The sequence below is a fragment of the Populus alba genome, chromosome 1 (assembly GCF_005239225.2).
Source record: "Populus alba chromosome 1, ASM523922v2, whole genome shotgun sequence".
NCBI classification, from domain to species: Eukaryota; Viridiplantae; Streptophyta; class Magnoliopsida; order Malpighiales; family Salicaceae; genus Populus; species Populus alba.
Genome location: NC_133284.1, coordinates 49,998,876 through 50,024,545, shown reverse-complemented (window position 1 = coordinate 50,024,545; position 25,670 = coordinate 49,998,876). Strand labels below are relative to the sequence as shown.

At 34.2% G+C, this 25,670-nt stretch overlaps 5 protein-coding genes and 1 long non-coding RNA gene across 8 annotated transcripts in view; 3 read left to right on the top strand and 3 right to left on the bottom strand.

Moving 5' to 3' along the window:
- Positions 1 to 220, top strand: part of LOC118037823 (lysine-specific demethylase JMJ18-like) — a 4,444-nt gene extending 4,224 nt beyond the window's left edge. Inside the window, 1 exon segment of the mRNA XM_073407605.1 lies at positions 199 to 220. Within this exon segment, the coding sequence (XP_073263706.1) occupies positions 199 to 220 (22 nt within the window).
- On the top strand, positions 221 to 1,122 carry LOC140955827 (uncharacterized). Its single transcript, XR_012170425.1, has 2 exons — positions 221 to 368; positions 958 to 1,122. It is a non-coding gene; the product is annotated as an uncharacterized lncRNA (long non-coding RNA).
- A 1,794-nt stretch (positions 1,123 to 2,916) lies between these two features.
- Positions 2,917 to 5,218, bottom strand: LOC118040137 (G-type lectin S-receptor-like serine/threonine-protein kinase At1g67520). 3 transcript variants are annotated; one of them, XM_073410607.1, is made up of 5 exons: positions 3,957 to 5,217; positions 3,773 to 3,874; positions 3,476 to 3,654; positions 3,170 to 3,380; positions 2,917 to 3,054 (listed from the first exon to the last, which is right to left on the bottom strand). In XM_073410607.1, the coding sequence occupies exons 1-5, from the start codon at positions 5,146 to 5,148 to the stop codon at positions 2,987 to 2,989; spliced, it is 1,752 nt and encodes a 583-aa protein (XP_073266708.1). In that variant the 5' UTR covers positions 5,149 to 5,217; the 3' UTR covers positions 2,917 to 2,986. The 3 variants fall into 3 exon arrangements, with proteins under 3 accessions (XP_073266708.1, XP_034902897.1, XP_073266720.1); XM_035047006.2 differs by lacking the exon at positions 2,917 to 3,054 and having other exon boundaries at positions 3,088 to 3,380; XM_073410619.1 differs by lacking the exon at positions 2,917 to 3,054 and having other exon boundaries at positions 3,304 to 3,414; positions 3,957 to 5,218.
- On the bottom strand, positions 5,210 to 5,921 carry LOC140954541 (G-type lectin S-receptor-like serine/threonine-protein kinase At1g67520). Its single transcript, XM_073404527.1, has 4 exons — positions 5,903 to 5,921; positions 5,720 to 5,820; positions 5,452 to 5,630; positions 5,210 to 5,368 (listed from the first exon to the last, which is right to left on the bottom strand). Exons 2-4 carry the CDS (start codon positions 5,802 to 5,804, stop codon positions 5,210 to 5,212), a joined length of 423 nt encoding a protein of 140 aa, XP_073260628.1. The 5' UTR covers positions 5,805 to 5,820; positions 5,903 to 5,921.
- Positions 5,922 to 14,889: 8,968 nt separating this feature from the next.
- LOC118040111 (lysine-specific demethylase JMJ18) lies at positions 14,890 to 19,653 on the top strand. The gene is made up of 8 exons (XM_035046976.2): positions 14,890 to 15,433; positions 15,527 to 15,751; positions 16,080 to 16,241; positions 16,708 to 17,076; positions 17,231 to 18,281; positions 18,388 to 18,491; positions 18,594 to 18,785; positions 19,004 to 19,653. Exons 1-8 carry the CDS (start codon positions 15,113 to 15,115, stop codon positions 19,358 to 19,360), a joined length of 2,781 nt encoding a protein of 926 aa, XP_034902867.2. The 5' UTR covers positions 14,890 to 15,112; the 3' UTR covers positions 19,361 to 19,653.
- A 1,763-nt stretch (positions 19,654 to 21,416) lies between these two features.
- Positions 21,417 to 25,499, bottom strand: LOC118040133 (uncharacterized). Its single transcript, XM_035047004.2, has one exon. It carries the CDS (start codon positions 22,874 to 22,876, stop codon positions 21,785 to 21,787), a length of 1,092 nt encoding a protein of 363 aa, XP_034902895.1. The 5' UTR covers positions 22,877 to 25,499; the 3' UTR covers positions 21,417 to 21,784.
- Positions 25,500 to 25,670: the final 171 nt, after the last annotated feature.

Sequence of the window (25,670 nt, the reverse complement as noted above, 5' to 3'; positions counted from 1 at the left end):
AAAAATATGGAAAAATTCCAGATTAGTCCCTAGCTGTAATATTAGCTTTTGCAGATTAGTTTGATGAATAATTAAGGTTTACGTAGTGAATTATTACCAATTTTATTAGTTGTTTTTTATTATGGATTAGATTCAGGAAAACCGTTAGATTTTGGGTTTTTAAGAAAATTGACTAGTTAGTTTTCAAAAATATATTAGGGTTACGGAACACACCCCTTAGTTAAGTGTATTAAATAGATTAAATGTTCTTTCGAGTCGTTTTTGAATATGTCTCCTTTGTATTCAGATAATCCTGATATTCTACCGGCAGGACGTCAGTAGAATTTCCTTCGGTTTCAGCTTGTGTGTGTTGTTTGCTTTTGAGTCAGGTGAGTGGATAATTTTCCATATGCATGAGAAATACTATAAATATTTGATTTGTTAATATGAATTGGATCATGCTTCTTGATAATATATATTGATTATTATCCTTGTTATGATAAAGCATGATCAATTATTGAATCTGAATTCTTGATATGAACCAGTATGTATTTTGAAGTGAATTCTGAATTGATGCTCCTCATTTGATTGATGTCATGAGTTGAGCTTTGAGATATGAATATGTTTGTTTGATTATGATTATGAGCCTATGGTATGTCAGTCAGAATACCCATGCTAACAGGGTAGTGTTAGTCTTTGTGCACATCGTATCTGAACCCTAGTTGGTCGGGGGAGTCACCAACCTGTGTGGACTGATCATCCCACAGTACGGAGCCTCATGCTCATTGCATTTTGATTTTCTGACGAGTTCTACCATATGATATTCTTGTTATGGCCTATTTGATAAACCTTCGTATAAGAACTAAAGCCATACTTGTATATATATTTCTCATTGCTATATTACCTCGTGTGTGTATATTGAACGTTATCTACTCACTGAGTTGTTGAACTCACCCTCTCATTATTTATCATTTTCAGGCTTATAGCTTGATAGCGGGTTACTTTTGTTGAACCTTCCGAACCTGCTTTTGATTGTAATTTGTATCTTTCTTTTTATGTCAAGTTAGTGCTCCAAAACTATGAAATTATATTAACTCTTGTATTAGACAATCGAATTATGTTATGAAGTTAGTTTGTTGTTTATGCTGCGTTGAACAACTCTGATTGAGTTTTGAAGGATAAGATTGTATGTAAGTTTGGGTTCGCATAGGTTTGGAACCTTGGAGGGGAACCTTGCCTATGTGCCGGTCATGGATCCGGGATTCGGGTCGTGACAGAAAGGGATAAACTAACAGGAACAGAGAAAGCCTTTAGCAGTTTAAAGATTAGAAACAATCAAGCCTACAGCTCACACAAGGGTTTCCAAGGCAGACCTTCTAAAAAATGGCAATTACAAGACAGGAGGGGGCCAAATTCACTTCCAAACAAAAACTTAAACAACTACAACAATTCAAGTTGGAACAACACTGCTTGGGGAAGTAGTCAAGTAAGTGTAAAGCCAAAGTGTCAAGTCTGCCAAAAGCAACACTTTGGATTATGCAGACACAAAGGAAAATCAAGATGTGGAAGATGCAATCGGTTTGGCCATATTGCAAAAGATTGTGAGAGTCACAGTCACAAAAATCTAGCAAATTATGCCAAAGAAGAGAGAGTTACCACTGGAACCATGTTCTATGCTTGTCATTTTGCAAGTCTGCAAGATAGATAGGTATGGTTTGTGGATAGTGCCTACAACAACCACATGACCTCTCAAGAATCTGAACTAATCAACATCGATAGAATAGTAACCTGCAAAGTAAAGATGGGCTCAAGAGACCTTGTGCAAGCAACTGGAAAAGGCACATTGGTTGTGGAAACTCAGCATGGGAAAAGATACATAAAAGAGGTACTACTTGTTCCCGGATTGGATGAAAATCTATTGAGTGTAGGGCAGATGATGGAGCATGGTTATTACATTCTGTTTGGAGGTAACAAAGCAGTAATATTTGATGATGAAAGCCTCAACAATGTTATAGCAATAATGATCATGGGAGGAAATCGATGCTTCCCACTTTCACTTGAATCCATCACACCTATAGTAAGGAAAGCTTCAGTGACTAAGGATTCCTAGATATGGCATAGAAGACTGGGACACTTGAACTTTGCTAGCATGAAGAAGATGTAGCAGAAAGAGATGGTATGTGGACTTCCTGTTCTGACAGAAGTAGAAGATGTATGTGCAGGCTGTGCATCGGGCAAACATTACAGGGAGAAATTCGACAAAGAGCAAGCATGGAGAGCAAGCTATCCACTGGAATTAATCCACATTGATCTGTGTGGACCAATGCAGAATGAATCCGTGGGAGGGAACAGATACTTCATCACATTCATTGACGATTACTCAAGAATGTGCTGGGTATATTTCCTTAGAAACAAATCTGATGCACTCAATGTGTTCAAGAAATTTAAAGCATTTGTTGAGCTACAAAGTGGATATAAATTAAAGAAGCTGAGAAGTGATAGAGGTGGTGAATATACTTCAAAGGAGTTTGAAGAATTCTGTGTAAAACAAGGAATGGAGAGGCAGCTGACAGTTGCATACTATCCTCAACAGAATAGAGTTGCAGAGAGGAGAAACAAAACAATTTGTGAAATGGCAAGGTTCATGCTGATAGAGAAAGAAATGCCAGTAATCTTTTGGCAGAAGCTGTGAATACAGCTGTGTATATTCAGAACAAATGTTATACAATATCTGTTACTGAAAAGACTCATTTTGAAGCCTTCATGGGAAGAAAGCCAGGAGTCAAGCATCTAAAGGTGTTCGGTTGCTTGTGCTACACACATATCCCATCATCACTAAGGCATAAATGGGATAACAAAGCTGAAAAGGGAGCGTTTGTTGGATATGGTAGCTGTGTGAAGGGGTATAGTATGTTGTCTGCAGAAAAGGAATTTGTAGCCGTATGTTGCCAGCCTTCAAATCTCGGTGAATTATCCTCAATCTCGAGTACTTATGAAGGTAAAGTAGTCATTGAGCAATGCCTTCGATAATCTCGAAACGTTTCTTCCAGTCTAGCAGCTCCCTTTTTGATACATCTGCATTCAAAACAGAACAGTGAATATTATTCGAGCAATGTTATTCATCCAAGTCCAAAACCTTTCAAGAACAGAGATCCATTCACTTTATAGTATGATGGCATAATTAACTTACCAAATATAAATGTATCCAAGCTTTTATTAGGCATGTATTCGTACACTAACATTTTCTCTTCCCCTTGAATGCAGCAGCCTAGGAGCCTGACAAGATTCATGTGTTGCAATTTAGCTATGAGTATAAGCTCGTTTTTGAATTCCACCAGCCCTTGTCCTGAACTTCTAGACAGTCTTTTTACCGCTATCTCTCGCCCATCCGGCAATATCCCCTGAAGTAAAACAGCTCTCAACTCAATACTTGGCCTGAGATATAAAGTTAATAAGTTCTTCAATCCTTTTCTTGAAGTAATTTTTAACAAACTACCTTGTAAACTGGTCCAAAGCCACCTTGCCCAAGTTTATTGTCTGCAGAAAAGGAATTTGTAGCAGCCATAATTGTTGCAGCACTATATATCGTTAAATTATGGCCCCTGTTTCCGTCATTTTCGAGTTCAAGCGTATCGTTCGTTGAATCCAATGTCAGCAACTCAATGAGATCCTTCTCTGCTCAGATTGATATGATAAAGTAAGCTAATCCCGGAATTCAACACGTCTCAATGCTTATGAAAGCAAAAAAATAAGAACAAATCAGTAAATTTGTTTGTTATTTAAAAAATGTTACCTCTAAGTCTTCTCCTTCTCAGATACCACAAGAGTCCCGCGAGCCCCATCATTGAAACAAATCCCACAAAAGCTAAAACAATCAATACCCAATTCCCCTTCCCTACATCCAGTGGCAATTTACTTAAGATGAATTGCTTTGTTGGGCTTAAAAATGGTAACCATCAAACGAAAGGAGAACTAACCTGCAGTGTCGTGACGTAGAAAAAGTTCCTCTTGAACAATGATGTGGTATTGAACTGATCTTCCACTCGGGTCTGGTGTAAAGCTTCCATAATAAAACGTGCATCCAGTATTGTTGGCATTATTGCCTCTGGTAGTAACACCAACACATTGACAATCTTTCCAGCAGATGTCCATGCAATCACTAATGCTAAGACTAGAATTATAGTCGTCCTTCCTAGGAACTGTGCTAACAAAGGAACCTGATCTCAATTCAAAACTGTTCCTATTGCTCCTGCATGCCGGTCCTGACCACCTCTCGCAACCACCATCTGTGTTATTTCCTTTACATGTTGAGCCCCCATATACTCGTCCAGTACTTCGATCTGCTATGCTCCCATCATATCTCAACTGCCACATTGAAAAATTCCTTTGACCCTGAGGAGTAAATTGATTTGCAGAAACTGTAAACATAAAGTAATCCTCGTCTGCGTTAGAATCATTAATAAAACTGAAATTAAGATCCCCTGCATTCAGAAAAAAGTTTTCGAAACTAGTATTGCTCCTCAATGGTCCACTAGTCCAATAAATTACATCTCGCCGCTTAATGACCAGCTCCGTTCCATTAGTATCCCATTCAAAAGTGAAAGCACCAGCGGGAGTGGGTACTAAGTCGCTCAACCACGACATGAGGGACCAGGTGTGGCCAGTTCTATGGTTGATCCCTAACTTCATTCCAGGCAGGAATGTGTCAGTAGGAAAGTCAAAGCTTTGCCATAAGACCTGTTGGCTGCCAGAATTTTCATCTTTGAGAACAAAATTGCCTGAATCTTCTAAACTAGCTGTTATATTGCTTGCAGAAGATTGACTTGAATAGAACTCAACAGGATGACCTCCAGAGTAGGTGAGTTTCATATTTCCTGATCCATCTATTGCAAGAACCCCTGAATTGTCTGCTATGGGTTTGCCTCTGTTGGCTAGCCAAAAAGGGTGGCTTGTGTCATTGTTGTACCATATTCCCAAGTAGCTAGCATTCGACTCGGCAGAGCCGAGTCTTGTGAATCCTAAAGTGAAGAGCCCATTTTTGGAAACTAGAGTAATGGAAGAATTGAGGGAATCACCACCTTGGTACAGTGTGTCTGCCGCCAAAACGTGAGAGGCACAGAAGCAAAACAAAAGGAACCGGTAGATCCTTCTAGCCATGGAAGGTGACATTCATGAACAAGGAAGAAAAAAGTAAGAAGCATTTAGTAGATGATGAGCTATGTGTCATGATCTACCTAAAATGAAATAAAAAAATGTAGACATATTGACAAGATTCATGTGTTGCAATTTTAGCTATGAGTATAAGCTCGTTTTTGAATTCCACCAGCCCCTGTCCTGAACTTTTTGACAGTCTTTTTACAGCTATCTCACGCCCATCCGGCAATGTCCCCTAAAGTAAAACAGCTCTCAACTCAATACGTGGTCTGAGATACAAAATTAACAAGGTTCGTTAAAACATTTTAACTAGACTACCTTGTAAACTGGTCCAAAACCACCTTGTCCAAGCTTATTCTCTGCAGAAAAGGAATTTGTAGCAGCCATGATTGTTGCAGCACTATATAACTTCAAATTATGGCCCTTGTTTCCGTCATTTTCGAGTTCAAGCGTGTCGTTCGATGCATCCATTTTCAGCAACTCAAATAGGTACTTCTCTGCTCAGATTGATATGATTAAGTAAGTAAATCACTGGATTCAACAAGTCTTAGTGCATATAGAAAAAATATTATTTCAAAAATGTTACCTCGAAGTCTTCTCCTTCTCAGATACCACAAGAGTCCCGCGAGCCCCATCAATGAACAAATCCCACAGAAGCTAAAATAATCCATATCCAATTCCTTTTCCCTACATCCAATGGGAATTTGTTTAAAATCAATTACATTGTTGGGTTATAAATTGGTAACCAGAAAACGAAAGAACAGCTAACCTGAAGAACCTTGAACAATGATGTGGTATGGAATTTCAAATCCAGTCCGATCTGGTGTAAAGCTTCCAGAAAAAAACGTGCATCCAGTATTGTTGGCATTATTGCCTATGGTACTAACACCAACACATTGACAATCTTTCCAGCAGATGTCCATGCAATCACTAATGCTCCTGCATAAAGAATAAGAATTAAAACAAGAAAAGAAAGAAGCTTTAGGGAAAGAAAGAAGCTAGAGAAGAGAAAGAAAGGAGATTGGAGATATGCAAATTCTGCAATTTTTCATTAATCATCAAAAGTACCTCTCAAAATGACAAAAGAACATATAAATAGTAAACCCTAAAACATCCTGCTATTTGGGCTCGGCCCATCAAATCGAATTGTTTAACATAAATAACAATGAGCAGGCCCAGGTGGACTAAATAAATAAATAACAATGAGCAGGCCCAGGTGGACTAAATAAATAAATAACAATGAAATAGGCCCACATGGGCTTAGTCTCCCAACCAAAGCGTGACAGGCTGGGCCATCTTACGCCGTCTCCGTCCATATACTCGTGTAATCTGTGGTGTGGGCCTGGTGTCCCCACCAGTCTGCTATGGGTTTGCCTCTGTTGGCTAGCCAAAAAGGGTGGCTTGTGTCATTGTCGTACCATATTCCCAAGTAGCTAGCATTCGTGAATCCTAAAGTGAAGAGCCAAGTCTCGTGAATCCTAAAGTGAAGAGCCCATTTTTGGAAACTAGAGTACTGGAAGAATTGAGGGAATCACCACCTTGGTACAGTGTGTCTGCTGAAAAAACATGAGAGCACAGAAGCAAAACAAAAGTAACCGGTAGATCTTTCTAGCCATGGAAGGTAAAAAGTAAGAAGCATTCAATAGATGATGAGTGTCGGAAAAGAAGGATAGGGTTGGGAGCTAATTTATAAGAACAAAGTTAAAGAAGAAGAAAAAGAATGACATGAATGATATTTTATCAAGAGTTTTATGTTAAGATACACCTTTCTAGCTTTTCTATGTATCTCTCTCAACTTGTGTATAAATGCTTAAGATTGCAAGTCTATTTATAAACTTCAAGTGATAATTAAAGAATTAAACTATTCAAAGAAAATCCTAATCTAACAAGGATTCTAATAAACTAATTTAAACAAAGGATTTTAATAAACTAGTCTATTACAAATATTTCTTCATCAAGGATTTCTACATTACTAGGATTCCTCTTTTAGCTAATATTAACACTCTTATTAACTCTAAATTTTATTAGTCTAAATCCTAGTTGATATTGAACTCCAACACTCCCTCTCAATATCAATTGTCATCATTACAACAGTGTTTCCTCTCACAGAGCACAATACAATGCTGAGCTCTTTTATTTTCTACTTAATATATGTATTTTTCATTTTTTATGTTTTTGCCCCTTTTGTTTTTACACTTTGAAAAAAATTTATTAATTCACTAACTCTTTAATTTTAACATAATTTTTAAATATTATTATAATGTTTTATTTGAATTTGAATAATTTTTTTACAATTATTATTTATCCCATATAAAAAAGCAAATGATAATAATAAAATTTTGACCAAAAATCGAATGAAATTGATGTTTTAATTTTAAAATGTTTAAATAGATTTTGAAATGGGTTTTATCACATTTATTATTTGCTTAGCTTTCAATCACATAAAAATAAATATGCTATTTTAATATTTTTGTTAAGTTGTTTTAATAATCATAGAAAATTTTAAAAATAAATAAATATTCTAATTACAAATATTATGTTAGCTAAGATAAAACAAGAGATTCATTAATAGAAATTTATCTTTGTAAAAAAAGCCCAAAACAATTGTATTTTCTAATAATGCCAAACAATCTCCTAAGACTTAAAAATACTTTTTTTTGGTTAAAAAGAATCTACAAAATAATTAACAATAAATAAAGTATGTGGAGAAAGCATTTTAGCTTTCCTCACAAAACACTGTGAATTGCTACAACGTCTTTTTTATTTATTTATTTTTTCCTAGTTGAACACATGTTTTTTTTTTCCTTTTCCTTTCCTTTTTTTTTATGATTATTTACAAAATTGCTTTTGTCAAATTGTTTTTCTTTTTATTTTGTCTTTATATAAAGTTAGTGTATTTTGTGAGTTTGGAATGTAACTCAGGTTACCTCAATTGCTCTGGTTTATGGGTTTGGTGGAATTTCCTTCTTTTTTTCTTTTCTCTTTTTGTAATTGAATTTGGCTTTTTTTTATTGTCAATTTTTTTATTATATAGTTAAAAAAATATAGTTTTAAAGGAAAATCATTTTATTAAACTTTATAAAGTAAAAACAATATGTGTGTGTGTGTGTGTGTGTGTGTTGGGGTGGGAGCACTGTTCACCTAACACTCATTAGTAATGTTATTAAATTGTGGGTTGTCTTTCTTTTTTCTAATTAAAACTTGACTTTTTATATAGTTTATTTTTTTATATATAGTTAAAAAAAATAATTTTAGAGAAAAGTCATGTTATTAAACTTTATAAAGTAACAAATTAAATGTTGTGAGGAAACTATTGTCTATCTACACACATTGCATTGTGAATGACAGTAGTAATCCACAATGATTTGCTTTCTTTCTTTTTTGTTTTTTTTTTTTAAAATTTTTGTTACGATTTTTTTTAAAATTTGTTTTTACATGTTTTATCTTTTAATATTGGAATGGTTGAGAATTTAGCTTCATAATTTATTTCTTTTTATTTTACATTTCTAAAAGATTAGTATGGTTTGCGGGTTTGTCATTGATTACAAGTTTGGTGGGGTGTTTTTTTTTTTAATTAAACTTGACTTTTTTATCTTTTATTTTTTTCCATATAGTTAATAAAATAGTTTCAGTGAAAAGTTATGTTATTAAACTTTATAAAGTTTATGGACTTATTTACAAGTTTGGTTGGTTGCCTTGGTTCGTGAGTCTCGCAAGTTTAACTTTTTTAATTAGTTTTTTTTTTTTTAATTCTTAGATATAAGGTCAATTGGAAATTCAGTTTCATAATTGGTTTCGTTTTGCTTTTTATGAGGTTATCACTATCAAAAAAAGACATCTCAGTATTAGGGTGGTGTTTGATTTCACAATCGTCTTTTTTTATTATCATATAGTTAAATAAAAAATATTAAAAAAAATTATAATACTAGTGGAGTCCATAACCCAATTCACAGGTTTGACATGCTAACATAGTATCCCCGATTTACAAGTTTGATGAGTTTACCCACTGATAGGTTATGCTTCTTCATTTTTTGGTCTTTTAATTAATTGCTTTTAATTTATTTATTTTATTTCATCCTTTGATATTGGATTGGTTGGAAAATAGATTGTATTATGGATTATTGTTTGCTTTCTATAGGGATAATTATCTCAAATAAGCATCTATTTTTATCATCTAATTAAAAAACAAAAGTTATTAAACTCAATAAAGTCCATGACCCGGATCGTGAAGGGACTAAGATCAATTCAATCTGTTATTGTCTTAATATTTTAAAAAAAATTATCATTTTGAAGATTTTTTTAAGTTAAGTCATATTTTTATCGATCATCAAGGTTCTATTTGGACTTATGAAATCGATCAATTTAAATTAAGCTAACTCTTACATGATTTAATTGAAAACTTGAGTTAGATAAAGAGTTGAGTCGGGAAATTTTAAATTTAAGTTACTTGATCAAATTTAATAACACAAATAAAAAAATTATACTCTTAATATTTTTTACATTTAAATAAAATTAATTCGATCCATAATGAAGAACGCGACAATATACTATTTATTCACTATGCTATTTGATGAGGGATAGATATACGCCTCTTAATATTTTTTACATTTAAATAAAATTAATTCGACCCATAATAAAGAACGCGACAATATACTATTTATTCACTATGCTATTTGATGAGGGATAGATATACGTCCTCGGCTAAAGATGTTTCACCTCACCTCCATATAATGCTCGACCTCGCTTTTTGATGGGATGTCTAGACCCTCCTTAACCTATCCGGACCAACTTTGTGTCCCTTTCCTTCGTGGTGTAGACAATAAACAAGGTTTGAGAGTGAATTTTAATTTATTTTTTATTAAATTTTAAGTTAATTTTGTTTTTAAATTAATTTGTTTAGTGTTTTTAGATAATGAACTAATGTTAAAAATAAATTTTTAAAAATAAAAAATATATATTTTAATATTTTTTTTAAGTAAAAAATACTTTGAAAAGCAATTATTACTATTCTCAAACACCTTCAAAGTCCTCCCAATAGAATACATGTGATCCTTATTGTTGATCTTGTTTAGGCTTGATGATGTTTATTCAAACTTGAAAGATGTTTTTGTTAGATTTACTAATTTACCTTACAATGATCTACTAGTAGTCCAAAAAACCAAAAAAGAAATTGACTTAGGAAAGTCTGAGATATGATCAAACCAAAACTATAACTTAATCATGGAATTAAGATAACTATGTGAAAAACAGACTTAATAAAATTATAAAACTCAATTATCAAATCAACTTAATATTAAAGGGTCAAATTGAAAAATAATAATTAAAAAGAAATGAAAAAAAAAAAAGGTTTGAGCCAAACCTGTTGAATCCATCACCCAGAACATGATATCAAGATAACTCTATAGAAAGAAAAGGTAAAAAACAAAGAATATCAATTTCCAAGAAACACAATAATGATGGATGAAATAAAAAAAAATATTAAAAAATAACTAAAGCCAGTCTAGTCTAACCTTCAAAGCGTATGACGTGAATCACGCGGTTGGATCGTTGCATAAAAGGCAAACCCAAAAAAAAAATAACAATGTAAAATTCTGAACCAACTAAAATAATTAGGGATAAATTTGAAGAAAAAAAGAATAAGAAATAAATTTGACATATAAAGCTCATAAGAGATCAAATTGAAAAACAAGTTCAATAATAAAAAAAAAGATAAGAAAAACTAAAAATAACAATAAAAAGACGAGGACCAAAATTAATATGAAAATCTCAAGAGATGAAATTGAACAAAAATATAATTTAATAAAAGAATTCAAAACCAAATATATTATAATTAAAAGAATGGATATCAAATCTGATACAATTTTTTTTTTTTCGATGGACATGATGTTTTTCTAGAAGGGGAGAGAGGCAAGGGGGAGGGAAGAAAATATACTTTCCAAAAAAAAACAAGTAAGTCTAGTGTTATTAAGAGATTATTTAGTATTTTAATAATGATTGCTTTTTAAAATGATTTTTTCTAAATACATTGAAATAATATATTATTTTTATTTTTTAAAATCTATTTTTGAATATTAGCATATCAAAACGATTTAAAAACATCAAAAAGATTAATTTGAAACATAAAATAAAATTAAAAAATATATATATTTTTTAAAAATATATTTTTAAAACAAGCTTAATCAAATCTAAATTGATCTAAAAAAACCAGTGAAATCCAAAATTAAAATATTTTGCTTAAAATAAAAACTCCCTTGGGGTCTTGAATTGTGTATGATGGGCCAAGTCTGTTGGTCATATGGCTGGGCTAGTTTTGTCAAAAGTCGAACTCAAATTCAAAGATTGTTGGATTTAAGTAATTCTTCCATGATGGCTCCTCAAATTTACAACTCAGAGTTGGGCTTGCCGCATTTAGAACACGAAGAAATTATTCAGTATTTTAAGTTATACTTTCTCGTAAACATCAAGATGGGATATTCTATTTAATAATTTCGTTAATGATTTCTCCTGGAATAGGTATTTCAGTTGTTCGCATTATTTAATGCTCAAATTGCACTAAAAAAATGTTTTATTATTCAATGGCTTGGGATCCATATTGGTGTCACAGATACGTTAGTCATGCTATGCTACCGAGCCCTCACCTAAAAACATTAATAATATCATTATCTTATATCAACTAGAAAATAAAGATATTAGTCGTTTATATAGCATGAGAGTATATTCTCTTTTTAAAAGATATATTTTCGATTATAAAACTTATTATACGAATAAAACCATATTATAGCTCATCATTGATGCTTATTTTTGTAGGATATTAGTCATGCTGCACTTTTTAAACCCCTTACCTAAAGAGCTATGATGATATCACTATCCCATAATATAATGGATTTTGTTCTTGAAATAAGGGGGCAAAAAACCTAAAGAACTAACATAAAAGGATCTAGACGCGTGGGCAGCCCAGCACGACCGGGTTCATTTTAAATTTGGGTCAATTTTTTTTTTTTTTTAAATAGATAACAAGTTTTCTACAAAATTAAAGTTAATATTTCTTCCACCGTTATTTGACACCGCGGACTTAGATTGAGACACACACACTCTAATCAACTAAGCTATAACATAAAGTTTATATCAAAATAATTAAAAATATATATATATTAACCTGGTTTACTATTTTTATAAATATTTACACAGACCTAGATATTTTTAACCATGTTTATAAATTATAAAAACCAAAACCAAGATACCACCCAATAAGAAAATTAATAAATAAACAAAAACAAAATAACAATATTAATAATAATGATGTTTTATGGACACTTGTAACCATAAATATTAAATATCAACTAAATTTTAATATTATATTAAGATGATTTTATAATAATAATTTTCAATAATATCGATCCATCTACTCATATCAACTTATATTTTAATATATGTTTTTATATATTAAATATATATGTTTTTTATATTGCTGATATAAGTTTGTAAATCAAGTGATGTTTTTATCTTTATCCAATAAATCTTAAATTTAAAATTTTTTATTTTTGTTTTAAAAAAACAAGGTGCAAGCATATATATGAATACGATGATGCATTACAAAATTATAAGTTAAATTAGATATTTATCTAGTTTGATTTATTCATCTGGGATAAGATTAGTCTGATTACCTTAGATTATATTAAATTAATTTAAAACTCAGCTGAAATTAAAGATTTGGTCAACAAACTATTTAGATCAACTCGCTGACCGACCGACCGACCTAAGAACACTGGCGCAATGTGCGAGTCCCTACTGAAGAAAGAAAGAAAAACAGGTGGCAGACTTCGTCGGTTTTGGCATGAATTTCGTTAAAACTGCGTGCGTTTTAGCGGGTAACATAACTTCCTTTTCTTGAGGACGTGACCTTCTCTTCCCCTCTATCTCTCTCTAAGACTTAACGGCTTTCTCTCTCTACACAACAATATCCTACCAATTGCGTGCCAATAGAGTCTCTCTCTGACCCCACCTTTTTTTTACTTTATTATTTTATTACTTAATCACATAAAATAAAACGTATAATCTTAATTAATTGGATTACCAAATTAGAGTAGGAGACTGATTCCGTATTTCCTCATCACATTCAAACCTCTTCCAATCCTTTTCAACCTTAACCGTTCTTAAATAAAATTATTATTTTATTCTATTTTTAATAAAGAAATAAAAATTCTGTTTTGATTTCACCTTCTTTGTCATTCTTTTAATTATTATTATTCTCCTTCTGCCAATCAAATCAAATCACATCAAAGAAAACACAAGTCATTCCTTTTGCTTCTTTCAATAAAATCCTAGTATTGGATTTTATGAGAGAAAGAAACCGTTTCTTACTTGCACAATTGGGTTAGAAGGAAATTAGGGGTGAGGTTTCTTCTTGTTGGAGAAGAAGAGAAGGACATAGTTTTTCTTTCTGGGTTTTGATTTTTGGTTAGGTTAGTTCTTTCTTTTTTTTAATAGTCAATGGAACAGTTCAAAATCTCCTGCATATTCTCATGTCAAAGAGGTTAGTTTGATTCTGTCCCATGATTTTATTTGCTCTAAAGTTGTGATCCTTATGTGTTTTGTTTCTCATTGATTGAATTGTTTTGGTGTTAGATTGGCGTTATTGGTTTTTGAATATAGTTATTATCTGCGTTGTACCAATCTGGGTTGTTGAAAAGACTGGATCTTTGATCATATGCCTGTCATTTAATCAGAATATTAGTCATAAAGTTTTGATCTTTTGATGATCATTCATGTTTTTTTACCTGAAACAAATCATTGAGAATACAATGTGTATTGATTATTTGCTGTTAATGAATCGAGGAATTCAATTGTAGAAGGATTATGGAATTTGTTTTATGATCTTATAAGTGATTCTTGCAAATTCTTTGGTTTCTTGCTCAATCGGATTGTGATAGCCAATTATGATGTTCTATGTTCTTTTGTATTCCGTTGATTGTTGTTTTAGATTGTTTTATCGATATCAAGTGGGCGTGCCCAGCTATTCCTGATTAGTGCTCTGACCATGTGGCTAAGACTATGTTTAGGGTTTGCATACAAAACAATAACTTGGTTGTATGATAGGATCTGGTGTTGTATAAACAGCTTGAGTGCCTGGATGAGGCATATGAATTTGAATTTGAGTTTTAATAAGATAAGTAATTGAATAAATAATGTTTTGCAGGATCGTTCTATGAAGCAGTCTTGGAGAAGTGACAATACCCCTAAGGGCCCAAGAAGTTCCCAAAATCAAAAGGTATAGACAGTTGAATTGGTTTTCAATTGTGGCAGTTGTGTGTGTGTACTCTTTTCAAATTCAAATTATTAAACATTTGTCTTCAATGGCTTTCGGAGTATCTAATGTAATAGTGTTTGTTCTTGAAGTTTGATTTTTGTAGTGTGAACAACTGAAATATATTTTTGCAATACCATACATTGCCGGTATTTTATTTTATTATCTAGATGACAAATATACCGTCTGATTTTTCTTTTTCATGGAGCAAAATCCAATCCTTGAAACAGACTGAACTAGATTAGTTGTTGTGGGATATCCAAATATCGTCATGTCATTCCCCATTTAATTCCTGATGGTTATTTTAGTAAGATATTATTATTCATGTGGTACAGGTAACAGCCAGATGGGATCCAGTCGAAGCTTGTAGGCCTCTCATTGATGATGCTCCAGTGTTTTATCCAACTGTTTGAGGTATTCCTTTGGTGCATTTGATGACAGTGTTATCTTATATTTCATTTATAACAAGTAGCATACCTCTTTATTTAGGAATTTGAAGATACACTTGGTTATATATCAAAGATTCGTGCGAAAGCAGAGTTGTATGGTATATGCCGGATTGTCCCTCCACCTTCTTGGAGTCCACCTTGCCGCCTCAAAGAGAAAGATGTATGGGAACATGCTAAATTTTCTACAAGAATTCAGTATGTTGAGTTGCTTCAAAATAGGGAGCCAATGAGAAAAAAATCTAAAAGTCGGAAACGGAAAAGGAGATATTCGAGGATGGGAACAACGAGGAGACGCAAGAGGAGACTTACCAATTCTAGTTCAGAAGGAAATGTTGCCTCTGAGACTGATGAGACATTTGGATTCCACTCTGGTTCTGATTTCACACTTGAAGAGTTTGAGAAAGAAGCTGCTTATTTCAAAGAGTGCTACTTTGGAACGAAGGATCTAATGGATGATGGGAATGAAACCCAGAAATGGGAGCCTTCTGTCGAGGATATTGAAGGTGAATACTGGCGGATTGTTGAAAAACCAACTGAAGAGGTTAAGGTATGAAAATATGGCTCTCTACACTGGTTCTCCTGTATCTTGATTTATATCTATGTTTAACTTCAACAGTATTCCTCTCCTATCATATTGCAGGTACTCTATGGAGCTGATTTGGAAACAGCAACATTTGGAAGTGGGTTCCCTAAGGCTGCAGCCTTGATGACTGAAGGTGATTCAGATCAGTATGTGGTATCTGGTTGGAATCTAAACAACTTACCACGCCTGCCAGGTTCTGTGCTGTGTTTTGAAGGATGTGATATCTCAGGAGTTTTAGTTCCATGGCTGTATGTTGGAATGTGTTTCTCATCATTTTGTTGGGTAAGTAACTAGAACTACTATTTTCAAAGATCTAGAGGAATAAAGTGATAAATACAAGTGGGCTCCACTAGGCTAGTTTAATTAACTTCAACATTAGAGAGGCATACATCAAGTTTTCTCAGCCTATTGCACTAGTTATTGATGCTTTTAGGCTCATTGTCGCTCTAGCATTATCAGCTTATAAATCAATCAATATTATTCTTTACATTCAAGCTAATATCAATTGTTTGTACTGCATCTACTGCCTGTGTAGTTGGATTTACCTTTTTCCCATTTTTTTACTGATTTGTTCTTCCCGTTCTCACCATTTCAACTGGTTTTCGAACAGCATGTTGAGGACCACCACTTATATTCGCTAAACTATTTACATTGGGGTGATCCAAAGATATGGTACGGAGTACCTGAAAGCCATGCTTCCAATTTGGAGGATGCAATGAGAAAACATTTACCTGATTTGTTCGAAGAACAGCCTGATCTACTTCATGGACTGGTAAGAAGATGACTATTTTGTATTTTAATATTCAGATCTTAAATGAGTTGTTTAAGAGGTTATTTATTGATAAAAGCTGGAAAAGTTCCAGAGATGTCTGAAGAATGAAGATGAAAGAGCACAAATCAAACAAGAAGGAAATGGCATTAAATAGCTGTCCAATATATGAACCTTGAAAATGATTTGTTCTGCTGATGCTTCCAGCCTGATTGCCATACTACTAAATCATTTATCTGGAGTCTTTACAAATTTGTAGCTAATAATGGCTCCTGTAATCAATGCATCAGTGGCTAGCTTTCTTTAAATTTCTTAGCTCAATGATTAAGTTGATCCATTGTGATGGCTCTATCATATTATGCAAAGAATCCATAAAGATTAAAGGCTTTTGACCTTTTGTTTTGACCTTGCTTCGCTTCCAATTTTTGTAAGAAGTTATCTAACATGGTAATTCCTTTTTTGGGTACAGGTAACTCAACTATCTCCTTCAGTTTTAAAAGCTGAGGGTGTACCAGTTTATCGGGTGGTCCAACACTCTGGGGAGTTTGTTCTCACCTTTCCTAGAGCATACCACTCTGGCTTTAATTGTGGCTTCAACTGTGCAGAGGCAGTGAATGTAGCCCCTGTTGATTGGTTAGCACATGGACAGCATGCAGTTGAGCTTTACAGTGAGCAACGGCGCAAAACATCTATATCCCATGACAAGCTACTGATGGGAGCAGCTCAGGAAGCAAACCGTGCCCTTAGGGAGCTATTACTTCTTGGAAAGGAAACTCCTGAAAATTTAAGGTGGATGAGTGTCTGTGGGAAGGATGGAGTGCTTACTGCAGCAGTTAAGGTACTCTCTCTCTCTCTCTCTCTCTCTCTCTCTCTCTCTCTTGTGTTGAGATGCATACATGATAAATGCTTGTATATTCAGATACTTACATTATTTAAAGTCTACTCGAGTACCATCTAGAGTACTGATTCTTTCAAGATGATACTATTGACAGACAAGGGTAAAGATGGAGGAGGAAAGAATAAAGTGCCTTCCGACTAATTTAAAACTGCAAAAGATGGAAAAGGACTTTGATTTGCAAAATGAGAGAGAATGTTTCTCATGCTTCTATGACTTGCATTTATCTTCTGCCAGCTGTAAGTGCTCCCCTGAACGATTTGCATGCCTTCAACACGCAAGCCATTTTTGTTCATGTGAAATAGACCATAGATATGTCCTTCTCCGCTACACCATGGATGAATTGAACACTCTGGTTGATGGGTTGGAGGGAGAATCATATGGTCTGAAGGTCTGGGCCTCTGAAGAACAGGGATTAGTTTCTCTTCGTGATAATAGCACTCGTGTTCCTGAGCTGGAACTTAAGGGTGAGGAATTCCAAACCAACTATTCTAAGAGGAAGGAAAGTCCACGTTGTTCTAAAAAAACAGAAGAAAAATTGAGCACCAAAGGCTCTTGCAGTTTTAATAGCAATACTTCTTCAGAAGTAATCCAGTCAGAGAGTTATCACAACAGCTTTCCAGTAATTAAAGACAAAGATAAGGTGAAGCAAGAGGGATGCATTGATTTGAATATTGATGTTATGTCTATCGATCAGGAAAGTAAGCATCTGCTTGAATCTGATGGCTGTGATAATAACCAAGCAATCTCATATGTGAAGGAGACACATGGTTCACCATGTATGCAAGAGACGCTTGGCAGTTCAGATGCGGCAAAAGAACAAGACAGGAAACAAGCTGTTGGAGATTGTGAAGCAAAATTACAGGATTTGTCAAATACAAATGACCTTTCTTATCCAATGTTTACTCAGGATACCTGTGCATCTCGTAATAAGTTGTTTGGGGTTGATCTTTTGCTTCCACGTTCACATTCAGTGAGGCCAGCAAAGAGCTTCAAAACTGAAATGAATAAGGGTGGCTTAAATGTAAGACCTGCAACTGACCAAAGCATTCCTGTAAAGAAATTGAATCCTTGCGTAGAACCAATAAATGTAGGATCCGTCATATTTGGAAAGCTTTGGTGCTGTAAGCAAGCCATATTCCCTAAAGGTACACTGTTGTATGATGTTTGCGTGGATTTTCTTATTCATGTTTCTGTTTATGCTATTCATTTTATGTATTGATATATTCTTTCAATTTTGGTTGATTTTTCCAGGATTTAAAAGCCGGGTTAAGTTCTTTAATGTGCAGGATCCCATAAAAAAATGTTCCTATATTTCAGAAGTACGGGATGCTGGGCCTCTTGGCCCTCTTTTCAAGGTTGGTTTTTTTCTTTATATATCTTCTTGTGTTTAGGATAGATGAAAAATATCAATTTATAGTTTTAGAGTTGAGCCTTCGAAATGACACTCTGAATTTCAGGTATCTTTAGAAAAATTCCCGGGTGAGACAATAGCAGCAGATGTTTCAATTCAGAAGTGCTGGGAGATGGTGGTGCAAAGACTAAATGATGAAATTGGAAGACGAAACAGCCTAGGAGAAAGAAACCTCCCCCCTTCACAGAGTATTAATGGGATGGAAATGTTTGGATTCCTCTCCCCACCAATTGTTCAGGTATACTTCCACATGTCATATTTAATCAGTGGCTTCTGTTACATAGAATTGTTGAATCTAATAGCATTCGCTTGACAAGACTTTTGTAATATTTTCTAAATTGGAATTACATAATATATTTGAGTTTGCAGCACACAAGCTGTAGAGGCACGCTGTGTTGCCCACATCTGATTGTAGTATCTGAATTCAAATGTTGACTCTGACAAAATTACTTCCAGGCTATCGAGGCTCATGACCCTGATCATCGTTGCGTGGAATACTGGAATCACAGGCTTGTTAATTTGAGGAATACAAGGGAAGCCAGGCAGCCCCCGTTTGGATCAAGTTGCTGTGTCACAAAAATGAAGGAAAAAATTGACGTTAACCTTTTGACACAGGAACCTGGTAGCTTATTCATAGGAGGTCATCGCTCAGTTGACGAAGATGTGCAGCACGTGATGCGAGGCTTATTCAAGAAAGCTAGTCCGGAAGAGTTGAAAACAATGCACAGAATACTCCGCAGTGACGCACAAAGTGCTGAGCGAAGAGTAGCTTTCACAACACTGATGGAGGAGATTCAGAAAACAAGTAGATAGAGAAAAAGAAGATGTTTAGGTTCCATCATTCTTTCTCATTCTTTCAAAAGTTCATAAAAGGGAAATGTAGATGTAGATGTAGATGCAGCGTGCCTGCTCGTAATGTAGATGCAGTCATCTTGATTGCTGATGCCTACTGACCACAAGGGTGATTTTGTACATTAGGAACCCTTGTTCCCACCATGTTCCTTTCTAAATTTCATTGAGTTCTAACTTGGTTTCCTTTCTGTATTGCCTTTGATTTATAGATGAATATGTCTGTAATAATAAACTGAGTTCCAAATTTTGTAGTAGATGCAATGAGGACTTACACAAAGAGGGAACTCATAGCTGTCTAGAATACAACAGGTTTCTAAAGGCTATATTCCCAGGCAGGATTGGACTGCTCTAAGTATAAGATCTTATGACATGTTTGGGATCCCAAGATAATAATGGAAACATTATTCTGAAAATACAAAAAAATTTCTTGATTCTAATTTTTTTTTAAAATAATGGTATTTTGTTTGTTTTACAATGTTTTAAAATAGAAATATATATATATATATATATATATATATATATATATATATAATGATTAATGTGCTTCATGAATTAGATATCAATGTTAACCATCAAAACAATGTTTTTACACACAATCTACGGTGTTTCCCTTTAGTTTTTGTTAATGGTGGTTAATCTTGAATTTTTATTTTAAATTTTAAGATTAGAACAATAATTTAATTTTTTTTTAATTAAAAAAATCAATTAAACCCACAAATATAGATGAGGAGAGATTCTGAAACATTATAATGAAAAAAAGTAAAAAAAAATTAAAAAAAAAATAATTCTATTTGACCTCTATACATTGCTAACATCAAAAAAATAAAATAATCTGGAATCCCGAGTAATTAGCCGAGCTGCTAAAGTAGTTAAAGTGAGCTGCTAAAGTAGTTAAAGTGGTAAAGAGACATAGTATCTTTAATAGTAATAAAACGACAAGACACTCTCAAATATTTGCAGATGCCACATTTTGGTGGAGGGAGTACTACATTCCAAATAGAATAATAAAAATATTTTTTTTTATTATAAAATTATAAATTTTTATAACAACATTAACAATTATCTTTTGTTATTCTTTCCATGAAATGAACATCCTAATTTTCATATCACTTGTACTGACTGATAGGTTGATCCGAGATATAATAACTAGAATAACTTGTATTTTTGAGAAGCTATAAAATAAATATTTTATTATTTTTTACTATAAATTTATATATAATTTTATCAAATTAATTATTCATTTATTTTAACATGTAAACACATAAAGATTATCAAGATATATGTTTTTTAATTAAAATTTATTTTTCATATCATTATTAGATTTTATTAAAAACAAAATTGTTATTAATAAAAAAAAAAACATGTTTTTATTTAAAACAAAACAAAATACAAAAACAAGGAAAGAGAATTTTAATAAAGACATTTTTTGGCAAGTTTTAACCAAAGATTTTTTTTATAAAACTTCAAAAAACTCATAAATAAAAAAACTAAATGCTCAATTGCTTCTTTTTTAAAAAAAAAAAAGTCTTTCACATGTCAAAACATGTACCCTACTCTTTTAGACGAGCATAGTTGTTGGAAAAGCAATCTCTCTTCTTATTCCCTCTCTCTCTCTCTCTCTCTTTAGAAATACAACTGAGGACCAATTTTTGTTACAAATGAAATTCGAGGACCAATGTATACAAACCTCAAACAACAATGATCAAAATGCTTTTTTATATATATATCACTACAGTTTTTCAAGAAAAGATGTTGTTTTATACCTTAAACATTCCAAACGGCATAATTTTGATCTTGATGAATAATATAGAATAGTGCCAAACCCACCATGCATATTTGTCTAGAGCTACAATTTATTTATAATAAAATAAGTTCTTTTTTTTTAAATTGTTAATTTTATTTTTTTTCTTCGGACATAAATAGATGTGAATTAAAAAAAACGATCTTACAACTATGATACGAGTTTAAGGGAAACCATATGAACTTACAGCAACTAAAAAGCAAAATGACACCTGAAATTAACAAGGAGTTTTCAGCCAATTAAAGCCATAGGTTCATGAATTCTGCATCAGATTTACATTTAAACGATCTTACAAATGCCATGAAAGATCATTGAACGGACCTCAAATCTCTGCCTCTAATCTGTTAACAATCCGGCCCTCATTTGTCTACTATGCTAAAGCCCATTTACAAGAACAAATCCTTCCCTGTCTAATGAATTACAACATTAACAAAGAAAGTAGAAGAAATCTCATCTTTGAAATTGGAAATGACCCAATTGATTGTTTTGATGCTGACTCTTAATAAGCACAAGCCTAAAGCTGCAAAAGATCCAAATAGCAATACAGTACTTCTTGATTGTCTTACTTCTTTAGCAAGAACCCATCAAAGGACAAGAATCATTCTTTGGAATTTGGATGCCAAAGCCACACAAAGAACCAAGAAAACAGTCCACACCTCAGTGCACAAGCAAGCCGCATCTGACTCTCCATGCTGATGAACAGTAAACTCTTCATCATCTGCAGTGCTTGGAACAAATGTTCTTGGAGTAGGACGAGGAGGAGAAGCAGGAGTTGGTGGCGGGCCAACCGCGTCTGGTTTTGAAGAGTTCTTCCCAGATTCAGTACCATAAACTGAGTGATCAAGAAGGTTATCTATGCCATGAACTGCAATGGCAGCATTGGTGTAGATATCAGGATGAGTGAGGCGAGAGCCATCAAGGGTGAAATTTGATGCAGAATTGTTGGTGATAAGTATGGACTTGTCAAAAAGGAGAGTTGGGAGGCGAGAGAAAGTCTTAAATTGCTGGAGATCAGCGAAAGAGAGGCGTTGAGGAACAATGTGGTAAGGGAAGATGTCAGGGTCAGCGGAGGTGGTAATAGGAGAAAGAGAGTTGCCAGACGGAATAAAGAAAGTGGCGGAGATTGGGAAGGTGGTAGAGTCAGCCATGCCGAGGGCATTGGCCCAGTTCTTGAAATCTCCCGTACCAAGTATCGCATCAATGATGTTGTAGATTTGTTCTTGAAAGACGAATTTGAGGCCATCTTGTTGCGGTGTAAATGGTGATGGTGGTGTTGGTGGTAGTGAGAAGGTGGAACTGCTGGTTGGAGTTGGGGCTGGGCTGGGGCCCAATATGGGGGTGATGATGGTGGGAGTTGGGGCCGGACTGGGGGCAAATGTGGGGGTGAGGGTGATTTTGTTAGTGGGAATTGGAGTAGGGGCAGTCGAGGGTGTGGTTGTGGGAGTGAGGGTGGTGGAGGTGGTGGTGGTATTATTGATGGGAGTTGGAGCAGAAGAGGGTGCAGGAGTGGGGATGGTGATGATGGGAGATGGTGCAAGTGTGGGGGAGAGGGCGATGTTGGTGTTGGTGTTGGTATTAGTGATGGGAGCTGGAGCAGGAGTGGTGGGATTGAAGGCGGAGGTGGCTGTGGCGGTGGTGGTGAGGAGGAGGAGGAAAGAGAAGAGGTATTTGGCCATTATGAGAGAGGTTCTTGATTTTCTTGAATTTGGTTACCTTCAGTTGAGATCTTCGCGAGTTCGTCTAGGCTTGTGTGTTAAGGAGGAGAAAATCTAATAGAGATTAGAGATTCTTATAGGCTTCATGGTTCCTTTAGGTGGAGAGATTGTGTCCATCTTATAACTAACTCTTGCCGCCAAAAACTGTTGAAGAAAAGGGGGGGTTTCTTGTAATTATGATAGATTGTTAGTGGCATTTGGAATTTCTCAAGGCAATTCTGTTAAAATCATAGTCCAGCATATCAGAAGAAAAAAATATTGATGTCTAAGCACAGAAAAACACATTTATTGAAATATTTTCCATCTGGTCTTTTAAATCTCTCCTATGACCAAGAAGATACGAGGAGGGATACTTTGTTCATTTCTGAAGAAATTAGCAGGATCAACAGCAGTCTTCACACGTACCACTCTGTCAAAATTATTCTTGAAATATTTGAGGCCCTAGATGCTTGCTTTTCTATAACTTTTGTTGCCTGCAGGATTATTTATCCCTATGTCAAGATCCCTGTAATTGACATAAGCAGCTCTAGGAGTTTTTGAAACATAAGGGGCCAAGTAACTGTAGAGTCTTCTGATCCAGCTTATATGCCTCTTAGTTGCCACAATCCCCTCTTCATCCCAATATATTAGGTGTTGAATCTTGTATATGTCCCTGCTCTATGTGGAAAAGGATGCTAGATTCTGAAATCTCACTCATTTTTCCTCCGTAAGGGCTGAAGATCAGTATTGGTGTGTTGGTGTCTTTGTCGAAGAACCTTGCACATATCCCCTCCAATCCAAGTTCGGGTATAGGTTCCTTGACATAGTCTGATTTCGCTTTGAAATTCATTCTAGTTGAAGGAGTTCTATCAAGCAAAACATCCAAGGATGAAATACTTGGGAATCCGTCGAAGTAGAGGACAGGCTGAATCCAACTCATTTCAATGCAATCTTCTTTTACCAAACCGAGCTCGGGAAAGCTGTCTTGTATCAATGGAAGAAGTTTTCAATCCCACCAAGAAACAATGAATTGAATGAGGCTTGTATTGTTGTGTTGGACTTTCCTTCTTCAGTGGAATTGACTCTATTCAGAATAATTCGGATGAAGAGATCTTCATGAAGCTTATCTGCTACGAACTGCCACCGATGGACAAGGTTGGAAGCATTTTGTTCCAGTGTTCTTTGAACAGTGGAAACAGTCACAGTAGGTGAAGCTGAGACTAAACTTTGAAAAACTACAAATTGGTCCCTGAAGCATATTTTGAGATTCTGAACAGAATAACATATGAATTATGGATAGAATTACTGTATTGATAAGAGAATTTAACACTTTCAATTTAGTTCTCCAATTTGACAAAAAGTACAAGTTGACCCTAAAAATTTAGTAAAATTCCAGAATGATCCCTGGAGCATAATGATATATCCTGGACAGAATTGAAGATTAATTATGGTCAGAATTTCAGTATATTCATGGATTTATGATAAATTTCAGTTTGATCCTCCAATTAGACAAAAATTACAATTTGACCTAAAAGTATAATAAATTACATATTAGTCCCTAGCTGCTAGTTAGTTCAAAAACATATAGGTTTACGGAATACACACTTAGTTAAGTGTATTAAATAGGTTATTTATTCTTTTGAGTCATTCTTGAATGTCTCCTTTGTATTCAGATAATCCTGATATTCTACCGGCAGGACGTCAGTAGAATTTTCTTCGGTGTCTGCTTTTGACTTTTGTTTGCTTTTGAGTCAGGTGAGTAGAATAATCTTTAATATGCATATAATATAAATAAATATATATATGTTGATTATACAATGAGTACAACTAGTAAATTTCTTGAATATTTATATATGTTGCTTTATTTTCCGAGTACTCATTTATTCTTGAATTTGCACTCGCAATCTGTCAAAGTAAATTCTATTTGATATGATATACGTTTCTTTGATGATTATGTGAATATCTATTATGCCTTGATATGGGACTTGTCAGTAACTCCATGCTAACGGAGAGAGGCATCAGCCTGTGGCGACTGATCATCCCACAGTGGTCACCGACGGGTGTTATCTGGTCACCTACGGGTGTCATCTGATCTCTGACATGTAATCCACTACGTTATGATAATATGTTTAGTATGTATATGTATATGTATATGTATATCAAGATAAATCATCTTGCAAACTATTAATATCTGACATATCTGAAATGTATATTAAATGTTATTCCCTCACTGAGTTGGTTGAACTCACCCTCATTCTTAATATTATTTCAGGTTCTTAGTTTTTGATAGTAGTTGGACTTTGTCGAGTGTTTCCGCTTCTTCAGTTCTGGTCGGTATGCCTTGCTTGTTTGCGAGGCTTTCCTTTCAGTTTTGATTTGATGTCTTAGACGCTCCACTGTTACCTTGGTTTAATTAAATTTGGATTTTGGCAATGTAATGAGTATTATGAATTATTATTTTTGTTTTAATAACTATCTTTCGGTTTCATTAGTTTTGAATAATATGATATTTCTGAAGATTATGAGACGCTGCGTATTTTTGAATAAATTATTCTTTTGATATGTCTGTTCTGAGGCTTAGCGAGGTGAGGTGTCCTTTCGACACCGCTCCAGACAAGATTGGAGAATTATAAGGGGAATGACATCCAGACAAGATAGATCCTAAGCTCCACATATTACGAGGGTTTTAACAAAAACAAATAGATTACAAGGTTTTAATAAAACCATGCTCTGATACCACCTTTGTCACGACCCGAATCCCGGGTCCATGACCAGC

Coding starts and splice junctions, on each gene's coding strand:
- LOC118040137 (XM_035047006.2), bottom strand. CDS start 5,148: ATGTCACCTTCCATGGCTAGAAGGATCTACCGGTTCCTTTTGTTTTGC. Junction 3,875..3,956: donor TCTACGTCACGACACTGCAG/GTTAGTTCTCCT, acceptor CACTGGATGTAG/GGAAGGGGAATTGGGTATTG. Junction 3,381..3,475: donor GCTTTGGACCAGTTTACAAG/GTAGTTTGTTAA, acceptor GTTTTACTTCAG/GGGATATTGCCGGATGGGCG.
- LOC140954541 (XM_073404527.1), bottom strand. CDS start 5,804: ATGGATTATTTTAGCTTCTGTGGGATTTGTTCATTGATGGGGCTCGCG. Junction 5,631..5,719: donor GAGAAGGAGAAGACTTCGAG/GTAACATTTTTG, acceptor CAATCTGAGCAG/AGAAGTACCTATTTGAGTTG. Junction 5,369..5,451: donor GTTTTGGACCAGTTTACAAG/GTAGTCTAGTTA, acceptor GTTTTACTTTAG/GGGACATTGCCGGATGGGCG.
- LOC118040111 (XM_035046976.2), top strand. CDS start 15,113: ATGAGAAAAAAATCTAAAAGTCGGAAACGGAAAAGGAGATATTCGAGG. Junction 18,282..18,387: donor GCAAGCCATATTCCCTAAAG/GTACACTGTTGT, acceptor TGATTTTTCCAG/GATTTAAAAGCCGGGTTAAG. Junction 18,786..19,003: donor TCTCCCCACCAATTGTTCAG/GTATACTTCCAC, acceptor AATTACTTCCAG/GCTATCGAGGCTCATGACCC.
- LOC118040133 (XM_035047004.2), bottom strand. CDS start 22,876: ATGGCCAAATACCTCTTCTCTTTCCTCCTCCTCCTCACCACCACCGCC.